A 12952-nucleotide genomic window follows, 5' to 3' on the forward strand; every position below is an offset into this window, starting at 1 on the left:
AGATGACCGCATGACCATCACGTGATAGTAACTACAATCACGAGCTCTTTGGAATTGACTTCCCCCACCTCGAGACAAAGAACAGACTGAGATTCCTTAAAGACATTTTAACCTCTCTGGTCTTCACAGAACGTATCCTTATGTTCAGAGAATGGCACAGAAACTGCATTTCCATGTAAATATGCATCTAAATGACACTAAAAGGACTTGAGCAACTAATCATTTCAATGCATAACTCCATATCATGTATGTAACACACACATCAGACTATCAGGTCTTAATCATTTATTGTGTATGTATTTTGAATACCCTTTGAGCTAAATTGACTTGTTTCCCTTACAGCGCCGTCCACCGAAGTGAGGGCGGATGAAGCGGAAGTACGGAGGTGTGCAGAGTATGGGGTGCGCCACGACCTGGTGAGCTCATCATGGACCTCCAGGAAAAAAGGAGAGGCTCGCTGACGAAGGGCTTGACGGCGCCCCGGCAGGAACCACTCGTCCAGACGGCTCCGGGAGGGCTCCTCTGGTGGAGACCACTCCAATCCCAGCTCCTCGACGGCTTTTGAGAAGACACAGAGTAATTCGGTGTCCATCCTGGGCTTAACGTCGCTGGGCTCGGACGATGGTAGGGGGGCGGGGGCGGCAGTCGACCCCGACAGCTCCTCTGCGTCCGAGGCTGCTAATGACATGCTGTCATCCAGCAGCTCGTCATCACTCCCACCGAACGAGACCAGATCGCTCGCTGGCAGAGGGACGCTGGTCAGGCTGGGAAAAGAGGATGGGGGAAACCTCTCTGTGAGGAGAGAGCGAGGCACGTGGGACTTGAGCCGACGTGAACTTGCTCGCATCCGAGCGCTGCGATCCCCTGCCCCGCTGCTTTTTCCTCACAGGCTCCTGGTGGGAAGAAAGCGGGAGGGCGCGAGGGGCGGAGTCTCTCTCTGAAAAGAAAGCTATCCGTGAATGCAGAGTGGCGAGACTCATGTTCTCACAGTGGAAACAATCCGTCTCAGTGAGCGTGGATTCTGTGTGGGATTTCCCCAAGCAGGAAACGCACTCACGGTGGCCGTCATCGGCGTGCAGTGGAGACCTGCACGTACCACAATAAGGACTCGGCATTTGAAGCAACGCTGCAAAAATGTGCTCTTAGAAATTTGCTCGTTGTAAGGCTCGCCGGATGGCGGTAGGGGAAGCTGGACCACTGCTGTGCGGCGCTGAAGGCGGCGAATCAGCCGAGCAGAGAGGTCGCTTTTCCACTGCGAGGCGTGTCAACAGCGAGCAGGCTCTTCAGTCAGCGAAGAACGTCGTCGTCGGTGAAGGAGAAGAAATCTGAATCCTATGGCGAAGTACCCAGCTAATATAGCCAGATGGCCCCGCCCATTCTGGGGGGCTTCGTGGCCATAGGTTCGTGCAGCACCGCTGCCGAGCCATTGGTTAGTTTTTTAAGTGAACTGCACGAACCAATTGCCATGCAGTTACACTGCGTTATTGAAAAAGGCTTCAGTTCAGGAGAAAAAATGATTTTTTTCTCATAGCGTCTTAGCAGACGCAGTACGAGTGAAGTATCGATAGGGAACTGTGATTTAAGTAACACAGGAAATTTTACTGTGTTGCGTGATAGCAGTACGTTGTAACACATCCGGAAAATTCTTCCTTTTTTTCTAAACATCATGTGTGTATCAGTACAGGATTGTACAGATTGTATGTTTTTCGACATATTCTGTAGAAAATGTAAGTGGTGTATGCCTAAATGCCATGATTTTACAGTGTTCTTCATGGTTATCAAGACATTGCTAAATGAGTGAAAATGAATAGCACATTTCTCATCAATAAGCCACGTTTTGAGGTATCCTTCATGACCATAGCACCAACATGTTAGAATTAGTGGCATACAAATGCTTTAATTAACTAAAATTAGGGGTTTGTTCATAAGAATGAACAAGAGTAAAGGTGCAGTCACACTACACTTTTCGTTACATTGGTTCTTCTATTTCTACATTGATTATTCATATATATCTGAATGCTGGAGATAGGAAATGCAAGTTCATCTGAATTTTGGTGCATTCTGAAGTATACGTTTGTTGAACTCTGTCCTGCAAATTTGCATCAAGTGAAGAAGTCTGACCAATAGAAGATCAAAATATCAATGTGACCTCTAGGCAGAAATAAAAGAACGAAACCTTTAAATCTTGCAGCATTGCTGTAAAATGTAGTGGATTGCATCATTTTACATTTTAAATGTATTACAAACCATCCAGTGTCCATAGAAATTTTGTACGTTCAAAGTCTAGTGTGACTGGCTTAATAGTGAAACTGGCTTTAGCAAACACACACACAAACTACATCTTATGTGCATTATAACACTGTAATTTGTAAAGACAAGCCTAATGTATATCAGAGGTCAAACAGGAAGATGAACCTTTCTACCAGACACTCAAACAACAAAGAAACTAATTTCCCATATGACGCGTGAAAAACTTCCAAAGTAGATTTTAGTTCCTCTAAGCTAATTGAGTAAATCTGGGCTATTCATCAGACTTAGGTGACATATTCTTCCAACGAACTGTCCCAGGTGTTCTTAAAATCATGGACCACAGCTGGCTAATTGGATTGCCAGCATGATCTATCAAATTCAGCTTTGTTGTATTTAGTAATTTCATGTCCATAAGTGTGTGTGTATGTGTGTTTGTGTAGGAGCATTTAACAAATCATTTATGAGCACAGGCTATATTTTATTTAGTATTAATGAATGTGCCAAGCGGTATGTGCAATTTATTTTGGTTGTTTCTGCTATGACAAGTCTTTAAAGGCCTGCGTATTAAAATAACATGAGCCACAAATCAATGGGAGCTGAAGAATAACCTGTCTAAACTCTGATTAGATGCATTGATATTTTTCTAGTGCCAAACAACATGCACAATGACAGAAGACATAAAGGAAAAGTAAAAAAAAACAAAAAACTATGGGTGGTTGGGAACAGTGTGACCCTTTACTGTATTGAGACATTTCCTAGTTAGTTACACTTCCAAATGTGACAACGAGCCCTGATCTCTCCTATAACATTCAGAAAACATTATTGTAAATATGCACAGTAGAAATTAAAACAATTGTTTACAGTGACATCAATGCATAGACACACTGGCTGTCCTGCTCTCAGATTTGCAGATGGAGTAATGAGTGGAGGGAGGTGTAGTCACATGGCTCTGGTCAGGCTGGTGTCACATGGTTGATGTTTGCAGTCACTTCAGAGAGCTGGGCAAACGTCTGTTACACACAGTTACGATGAAAGTGTTTCAGGCTTCATTTGTGAAATACTGAAAACTACAGAGGGACACTAAATCAGTAAAGGGGCAGTGATACTATGGAAATACCAGCCATAAATCTCAAGGTAATATATTTATGTTACAGTATGTGTGTTGTATAGTGAGTACATTGAGATAAAAAGAAATTCATTGCTTAATCATCCATCAAAAACCTTCAAGATCAAAAGAAAAAAAGAAAATTGTGGTTTTATTTAAACATATTTCTACACTTTATGACACAGGAAACATTAAATTTGTTAAATAATTTATCAGTAACTTTATTATCAATTACCTATTATCCATTAAAGCAACTTTTTTGTCAATTTTGTTACATTATTTCCTCAGTAGTGCTTCCGTCATTCTAATTCCACCTCTTACTATTGCATGTCAATGGCTGTGTTTCAAAACTGGTAATATTATTTTATTATAACCAGGAACCAGTAAGATTCTGAATGGATATAGTAGTGCTGTAAATACATTTATTTTCTTTATTTTGGACAGAATTTTTCTTTTGTATGGGTTCATATCCTCATTATTTTAGAAACGCGTTGCCTTTATTAAAGGTATTTGTATTTGTTCTGGGCACAGTGATTTTTAGAGATGCCTCAGATCATAGGTGCAGCAACATTTTTGAGCATGTAGGCCCAAAAACGCCCATGACTTAATGCTTACTGGGTTTGAGCCACGGCCTATGTCTAGGGGACAGATTTGTACATTTACTCATGAGCTGCACTGTGTGTGTGTATTTTCTCTGCAGGCCATCGTGTTGGTTCACTGGTTACTGACAGTCTGGTGAGAGTTACGGTGCCTTTGCCTTTCTCTTTTATGTTTTCCCACACTAACCTGAGGAATTTCACCAGTTCTCAGTTCAGCAGAAATGGAAATACATTTCTTCTTCAGACTAAAAAAGTCAAGCCTGTAAATGTGTGTGTAGGCTATAACATTTGAAGCCATGTAAACATTGTATTGTATAAACAAATTATGTAATAGATTATTTTGAATCATTTTAATTGATCTCTTCTCTCAGTGTGGTACATTGTCTGTAGTAGCAACTGGAGGTCGCAAATATGCTTTGCATTTAGGTGGTACTTGAAGCTTGAATGCTTCGACAGTAGAAAAATTGCTTATTATAAAATTTGCAATTTGCTATATGAAAAAAAACGCATGATTGTTTTATTTATTTATTTTAGCAAACTGAGTTATATTGACAGCCCTAATTAAAATAGTAGTCTTAAAAGGTTTGAATGCATGTTTGTATGCAGGGCATGTTTGATCACCTGGCTTCCTACTTCTTATGTGTTGGGGAACATGAGTGCTCTTGCAGTGGGAGTGTGGGCCATTGCACAGAGAGACTCCATAGACGCTGTATTAATGGTAGGTGTGATTTTTTTCATCAAAGAAGAACATGTTTTTTTTAGGTTATGAAGACTTAAAGACAAACAATTTATTCATTAACGATGACAGATGAGAAATCCACAGCTTGAGTCTTGCATAGCCAGAATTTATACTGTAAGGTACATCTGTCGGTAAAAACCACCCTCTTAGACAGAAAAAGAGCATCTGACTGACATATAAAGCAAGAAATTAGTTTGTTTGATTTTTGTGTGCCAGTTAGGGGTGAGTTTATCTGAAAAATATTATGTGTGAGGTGTGTAATGTATAAAATGTGATTATATTTGTAACGTAGTTTGAATTCATTTGAATTCCTGATAGAAAAAATCTCTGTGACCTCCTCCTGGAAGTTGTTTAAAGCCAGCCAATCAGATTAGAGTTTACAAGATGGCCCATGAGCATGCTGAGATTATGTTTTGACCTTCTTATGTGTTTGTGCATAGTATATTTGTCATACTAATATTTGATCTCTGCTCTCCTTCATTTAGTTCTTGATTGGGTTGGCAGTGACCATCCTGACTGACATTGTACATTTTGGGCTGTACTACGCAGCGGGTGAAATCCAGTATACAAGCGCGGCACTGTACTTGTTCCGCTTTAGTGGGGGCATGGCCATCCTGAGCCTGCTGCTCAAACCTGTTTCCTGCTTCTTTGTTTACCAGATGTACCGTGAGAGGGGTGGCGAATACAACGTCAACTTCGGTAAGCGAAGAGAAAGAATAATGAGTGAATAATAAGAAGGCCGGGGGAGAAAGAATAATGGGTGACTGATTAATTTTGGTCCAGAGTGCTTTCTGACGCATGCGAAAGTCTTTCTGTGAGGTTAAAATGGCAGCATTGTTTGCTTTTGTTTGTTTAAAGCATTATTGAGCCTATTTTAGGCATTATAATTCCTAGGTCACTGATTGTGGCGCACAAGCAGAGTATTTCACTCAAAATGGCAAGCAAAATGAGTTAAAAGGAGCGGTAATTGAGTTTTAGGGCTGGTCACAAGGCAGATGCCTGACAGAGCGGCCCACAGAAAAGAAAAGAGACAGACAGCTTGACTGATCTCTGCAGTCTGAAAAACAGGGCTTGGGCCTAAAGGGATCAGGCCAGTTTCGACTGATTCTTCACTTTATTATCTGTGATCTTAGTATCTTAGCTGTTTTGTTGAGGTCCTAATCCATTTATGTTATCCATCATGTGAGAATTATTTCTCTAGGTCAGTGGTTCCCAACCTTTTTCAACTCGCGGCCCACACAACCAAACACATATGTTTCCGCGGCCCACTGCAAAAAAATTAACTGACCCCGCTATTTGTTGGGTTAATAACGGAGTACTCAGAAGCTAGATTGTTAACTGTCTTTATTGAATTAACTGGCAATGAACAGAAAATAACTCGGGCTGGCACCGCTCAGCAAAATGGGAAAACCAGATCCAGGCAGAGGTCGGCAGCGGGTAGACAGTCAGCGGAGCAAGCAGCCAGGAGGGAACATGCAGAGCAGTGTTGAGACGAGCAGTCAAAACCGGCAGAGAACTGGAGCACTGCACAAAGCAAGACTAGAGTCAGACTCGAGTGACAAGCTCAAATTGAGAGCAGATATAGAGTGAAAAATCAAGAGAGATAAAACTGGCGAGAAACCAATGAGCAGCTGCGCTGCATGCAGCTGCTGCGTTGAAGGGAAAAACAAAAACAAAGACACGAGGGAACACAGAACTGAGAAAACAGCGATCAAACCCTAGTCCTGACCATTTTTAATTTGCATTGTGTGAATAATCTGAAAACAAGAGCCATGACACAAACTTAATGGATAACATGCAAGAAAATAAATAATAAATAAATAAAAAACCTTCTGGCCTCATAAACTACAATCTTTGTCACTTACCTTATGCAAAGGTTGGTGTTGTTTAGCATTTATTAAGTGCTGTATGTCGGGCTGAAGTGAAGAAAGCGGTAGGACAATTTTGCAAGCCACTCAAAATCACTGAGGCGGTCCGAAAGGGGAAGTTTTGAATCGGATAAAAAATTAGAAGACACGAGTAAGCACCCTGCCTCGTGAAAGCCATCGTACCTCAGTGTGTAAAAGAAGCTGAACATGATCACTTCCCATTTCTTCACAGAGAAGTCGAAACAAACGTGACTGAAGGGGCCTAGTCTTTATGAAATTGACTATTTTAACAGCCTCATCCAAGACACATCTGAGATCTGTGGGCATCTTCTTGGTAGCTAGTGCTTCTCGATGTAAACTGCAGTGGACGGAGCTCATGAGCGGTGCAACTGATCTCACGCACGCAACGACTCCGTTACGATGCCCCACCATCGCTCTTGCTCCGTCTGTGCTCAGACCCACGCATTTAGACCAATCTATTCCATTTGAAACAATAAATGCATTCAAAATATCAAATATGGCTTCGGCAGTTGATTGATTCGGCAGTGACTTACAGAAAAGGAAATCCTCTTGTAATTCTCAGTTATGTACATACCGTACATAAGCAATGAGGTTGGAAAGGTTTGCTATATCGGTCGATTCAGCCAACTGTAGGGCATAAAAGGGACTCTCTCGAATGTTTTTAACCAACTTCTGAGTTATGTCATCTGCCATTTCATTTATTCTTCTCTCAACTGTATTATCTGAAAGTGAAATCAGATTTAGCTGCTTTCTCCACACATCACGCCAACCATTTCTTTCACGGCAGGTAAAATCAAATTTTCACCAATTGTGTGAGGTTTTCCAGCCTTTGCGATGAGCTTTGCTTCACGATAAGATGCCTCCACTGCTTTACTGTTGTCGTTGCCAGAGAACTCAGTTTCAATAGTTTGTTTCCTGCTTTGGTACTCTTTCAGTTTGTTCTCAAAAAACTCAATAGGCTTGGACACATATTCACTGTGTTTAGTCTCCAAGTGCCGTCGTAGTTTGCTCGGTTTCAAAGCTTCATTTGATAAGACTTCTGAGCAAACAACGCAGAGCGGTAGCTGCTTGTTCTCCGTTCCCACACATGTGAAGCCTCGCGCTAGATAGTCACTACTGTATTTTCTTTTAGATTTATTTTGAGTCTTTTCAGTGTCAGGCTTACTTGTAGATGGAGAAACATCTGCATTTGTTCTTTTCAGCGACCCTGTTGACAGCCATTTATCCATGTTTGAATCTGTTGTTCTGTAGCATATGCAGCAAAAATATTTTAGAATTGGCGGTTTATTCTTAAACCAATCAGCGAGCTCGAATAGTGGAAGCAAAGTAACAGTTTAATATTTATTTTTTGTTAATTAATTATATATATGAAATTATGATATTATGTTATGACTTAGAAAGTTTTACATATATTAACAATATTATTATTTGTTTTAATAGTAATTGGCGGCCCCCCCTGCAATACCGTCCGTGGCCCACAGGTTGAAAACCACTGCTCTAGGTCTTTTATTAACCCTGTAAAAGCAGTGTTTCCCAACCGGGGTGCCTTCTGTCGAGAGCAGGGGTGCCGTGTAAAAAAAATAATTTTTTTATATTTTTAAATTGCTAAAATGTTCAAAAAAGCAGCTATTATATAATATCCATTTCTGATTATACTTTTCAAAGTATCATATCGAAGTTAGAAATTCAAATATTGTGACAAAATTAATTTTGTAGGGTGCCACAAATTTGTTAACATTTCCAAAGGGTGCCGTGACTAAAGAAAGGTTGGGAAACACTGCTGTAAAGTATGACATATGAAATGAGTCAGAAAAAAAAAACGAAAAAACTGTCATATGTCGCACAAAACGCAACATATGTCGCACAAAAATCATGTTTTTTGTTGAGTATCATACAGTATGATAGAAAAATATGGACACCTCAGTTTTATTCAGAGGCCCAAACTGAGCAAAAACATGAAATTTGATATAAATATCAGTTGCTGATATTTATATGATCAAAATGTAAGATTAAATCTTTATATCTGAGAGATGAGATAACGCGTTAACTTGCCCAGCCCTAATATATATACAGTATATATATATATATATCCTGTGAAATTCTGAAGGTCATTGATTCACTTCACACTAACATAATAAAATAATTTAAACTCAAATCAGTATTTCATCTACATTTATTCAGCTGGTACGTATCCATACTGTACAATAATTAGAACAGTGTACAGTCAACCGTGAGTATTGCAGAAACTCTAGATTTCAGGATTCAAAATCCATTGGGGTTTATACTGACTGACTGTTAATATTTTTCTTCATGATTGTTTTACTGTAACCACTAATGAAATTTTACTCAAGACACATTTTAAATTCTAGATTCAGGCCTGTTTTGTGTTCGCTATTCATCTATCATCATAGTGTTTGTTCCTGTCCTTCATGCTCTTTCTGTGACTTTCCGTCTTTATTCACTGCCCTGCTTGCTGTCTCGCTGTCTTCTGTATCTATCTCTCAGACCTGGAAACATCCGTGGACAGTCGCTGCACCACAGACAGTGCTGATAGCACACTGCTCAGCCGTCGCTACTGAACTTCCCTCCTTTTCCTCCTGCAGTCCTGTTTAGCTTCCTCTAAAACAGGGAGTTGTCATCTCTGAGCTGCTGTGGTGTATTTTATGTTGACTTATTCTCTTGCTCTTCTTCACATTATGTCTTGGTATTTATGTTTTTTAGCACTTCATATTATTTCCTGCATTTTAATGTCTTGTGTGTTTTTTTTTTCTTCTTCATTCTTTGTGCATTTCTTTTTGCTTGATGTTATAATAATGTATATAGCTACATTTGTTTACTCTGTGTGTGTTTGTGTGTGTGTTTACATGTGGTTTCAGAAGAATAATCATCTAATCAATAATCAATAATCAGTTCTGTTAGAAGTCTCTGTGTCAAAATTTTAATACACAATGCTCAGAATTTTCTACAGAAAGTTTATAAATATATTTATAGGTTTATAATAATATTACAATACAATATTTATTTCTAAAGCACATTTAACCGAATGTTATACTGTTGTACAGAATAGAATAAAAACTAAAAAGATAAATAAAACAAGACTATCGTATTTAAAACACAACAATAACAAAACAACAATTAAACCAATGATCAAGGGGTATTGAAAGCTAGAGAGAATAGATATGTCACAGCTGCATTTTGCACTAGCTTTAGACGAGAGAGGGAAGACTGAGAAACACTGTGAATTACAATAGTCTTAACGAGTTGTTACAAAAGTATGGACCACCATGGATAATAATATTATATTATATAATTTGCATGCTGTACCATGGTCTGTCTGACTACTAGATTCTGATTCTAGATTAGCTGGCAGGTATGCAATAAAACCGTTTAATGCACAGGTAAGTCAGTTTAATCGCCGTTCTATATTAATGCACTGCTTTCATTGACACACACAAACACACACACAGAGAGAGAGAGAGAAAGAAAGAGTGCGCTGCGCACACAAAAAATATTCAAGAGCACAGAAGTCGTCAGGTCAAGTCACCTTTATGTATATAGCGCTTTATACAATTTTGATTGTGTCAAAGCAGCTTTACAGTGTCAACAGGAAAATAGTTTCAATAATACAAGAGGACAATGCACAGAAACGTGTTGTTAATGCTGCCCCAAAGCTTTTATTAATAAAATAGCTTAGATACTGAATCGCTACATTATATTCTTCAGCAACGAGGAGGTAAAATCACTGTTTAAGTAATTAAACTCACAACTTCATTGTCTGGAAAAATGACCATGGTATAAGCGGGATAATGCACGGCTAGCTGTGCACCAAATTATTTTAATTTCCTTGCCTATATATGGCCTGGGAGGCTAGGCTCCATGCATCCCCGCAACTCGACATAGGACAAGTGGTGTGGAAGACAGATGGATAAAATATTTAGTATATTTCCAAATTTGGTTAAATTGTTCCGAAACTTTTTTTTTAAGTAGAATTTTACAGCAACCTGTCACATAGTCTTAAAATTGTTTGTTCAGTTGTCTCTACTGAGCACAACAACAACTATTAAAAAAAGCAAGGATGACAATATAAAAATACATGTTTTTTTAATATGTAAAAAAAAATTTATGGGATAAAAAAAATAAAATAAACAGAGTGCACCTTTGATTGAGAACCTAGGTTAAAACTTATTTATGTTGACCATAATATTGTTTGTTAATGTAAGATATTATAAAGTGTTAAAGGGGAAATTAAAGGGGAAATGGGTTGGTTGTGAGTCTGGGTGTGGGTCTCTGTGTTGAAACCTTCCAAGAACATTATTAAGAACCACACCACGTGTTACATGAGGCTTTATTTTCTAGCTGTATGTGGTATTTTCTGCCTGAATGGTCACAGAAGTGCTGATTTACTACACTGTCTTAGCAGTCAATATTTGCTTGGGTTTTTATTGTGCAATAAAAGGGAATTGTGTTATTTTAAATTATTTATTGACATTGGATTTCTCAAGTCGTGTTTTAATGAATGGAAGCAATAGCAAATTGATCTTTTTTCTTGAATGATGTTTTGTTTTTACAAAGCACTTTCTCATGCCTGAGATATTGGGCCTATAATGTAATTGAGAACATTTACCTCTGTGCCTGAATTGCTCACAATGCAGTGAAACCGTCTCTTCATTGGTATTTCTTCAGGCTGAATAAAGAAGTTTAGGCTAGCATATTGCTCCAGCGCTACCTGAGTAAATGGCATATGTTGCAGATGTCCAGGAATTATACGGTGTGATCAAAAAAATCTGTATTTTTATTGTTTAGCAATAAGTGTGTTTAATTCACGTTACCTTATGCCTGAATATTTAACCAGATCTCATGGAAAAACATGAATTCATATGAAATGAATTATACTAAAAAGTAATATTTTTTGAAAAAAACATGAAGACATGAAGGTCCACAATTAACCCTCTAAGCATAACCGTCAATGGAACGTACGAAAATGAAGGAATGAGATTGTATTCATACGAATTAGCCACCAATTCGCAAAAACGTAAAACAGTTACAAACTGCCATTAGATTGTGTTGCAATGTTCCATTTGTGCAGCTGGGGAACATTACTGAGTCTTTTTTTTTCATTTGAATGAAATTTCTTAAGTGTAATTATGATGTATTTTACAGTCACAATATATTTTAACAATGCAAAATGAAATTGCTGTGGAGTATGCAAAGGTTCAGAGTTTTTTATCTTTTAATTTCAGGTTTTCCAAGGATAACTCGAAACAGAGATGCCTACCAGTCCATTGACCACCAGGACCAGTCTGGCAGCTCTGCCAGCTCCTACAACCAAGCAGAGGGTGGCAAACCTGGGCCACTTTCCTACTAAACAAAGACAAACCCAAGATATAACCAACCATCTTTTTTTGCTGCCAAGGCCATGTTTTAAAAAATATATATATTATGTTTTGTATTTCATGAATGCACGGTACAAGCTTCAAAAACACAAGCGAGAGGTTTTGAGCAAACTATTTAAACAGCTTAACATTTGGTTGGTTTTCAGCCTGAGGGTTGTGAAGCTCATAATTTGCAGTTTCGTCTTAGTCTCCTGAAGCTGTATTTTGGGGTGTTTGGCAGCTCTCCTGCTATGTGTCCATCTGTTACTGTTGGTCAATTATTACTTCTATTCCGAGACTGTTATACTCAGCATACTGTAGTTTTCTACATTTATTTACTTCATTTAATTTTTGTTTGAAGTGGGATTCCAACATTTGGAATTCGAAAGATTCTTGTTAAACCATATGCCATGCAATCTGTTCTATATTTATATAGTACAATTCATTAGATTGGTCATGCACTGGATTATTTATTTGCTAAGCTTGGTAATGCTGAGTTTGGGCGTATGAGAATTGGGATTTCCTAATTTTGAGACCTATAAATCAAAAGTGATATAGGATTTGATGTAGGAATGTATTTAGATACAAATAATTATGTAAATGAGCGTTAAGCACTTGCAAACATTAAAACATGGAGATTGTATTGATTTTTGAAGGAAATGCTGATATCAGTGTACCAATATCAACCGATTTGTTACAGAATTCATTCATCTGTTATGTTCTGCTATTGTCCTTAAATGTGCTTTAGATTAAAGATTAGCTTACCCAAAAAATGAGAATTCTGTCATTATTTAATTATCCTCGTGTCAGTGAATGGGGAACGTCAAATGTTCGAATGAAAGTCATATGAAATGACTTTAACAAGCATTTTATTTTTGGGTGAGCTATTCCTTAACACAACTGTGAGGATTATTTTAACAGCTTCAGAAGACTTTAGAAGATTTTACAAGTATGTACTTTTGCAGTATAATGCAGTGTGTTTACATGAATAGACTGCA

General features: G+C 38.4%; 1 protein-coding gene across 1 annotated transcript; it reads left to right on the forward strand.

Moving 5' to 3' along the window:
* Positions 1-3206: 3206 nt before the first annotated feature.
* Positions 3207-12738, forward strand: LOC107669010 (type-1 angiotensin II receptor-associated protein-like). Its single transcript, XM_016461100.1, has 5 exons — positions 3207-3384; positions 4056-4090; positions 4561-4672; positions 5179-5392; positions 11823-12738. Exons 1-5 carry the CDS (start codon positions 3358-3360, stop codon positions 11945-11947), a joined length of 513 nt encoding a protein of 170 aa, XP_016316586.1. The 5' UTR covers positions 3207-3357; the 3' UTR covers positions 11948-12738.
* Positions 12739-12952: the final 214 nt, after the last annotated feature.

This window comes from Sinocyclocheilus anshuiensis, unplaced genomic scaffold, assembly GCF_001515605.1.
Source record: "Sinocyclocheilus anshuiensis isolate Anshui unplaced genomic scaffold, SAMN03320099.WGS_v1.1 scaffold192, whole genome shotgun sequence".
Classification (NCBI taxonomy): domain Eukaryota; kingdom Metazoa; phylum Chordata; class Actinopteri; order Cypriniformes; family Cyprinidae; genus Sinocyclocheilus; species Sinocyclocheilus anshuiensis.

Excerpts from the sequence above, each read along its gene's own strand:
- LOC107669010 (XM_016461100.1), top strand. The coding sequence starts at position 3,358 with ATGGAAATACCAGCCATAAATCTCAAG. Across the intron at positions 3,385-4,055 it reads TACCAGCCATAAATCTCAAG|GCCATCGTGTTGGTTCACTG; the intron begins GTAATATATTTA and ends TTTTCTCTGCAG. Across the intron at positions 5,393-11,822 it reads CGAATACAACGTCAACTTCG|GTTTTCCAAGGATAACTCGA; the intron begins GTAAGCGAAGAG and ends TTTTAATTTCAG.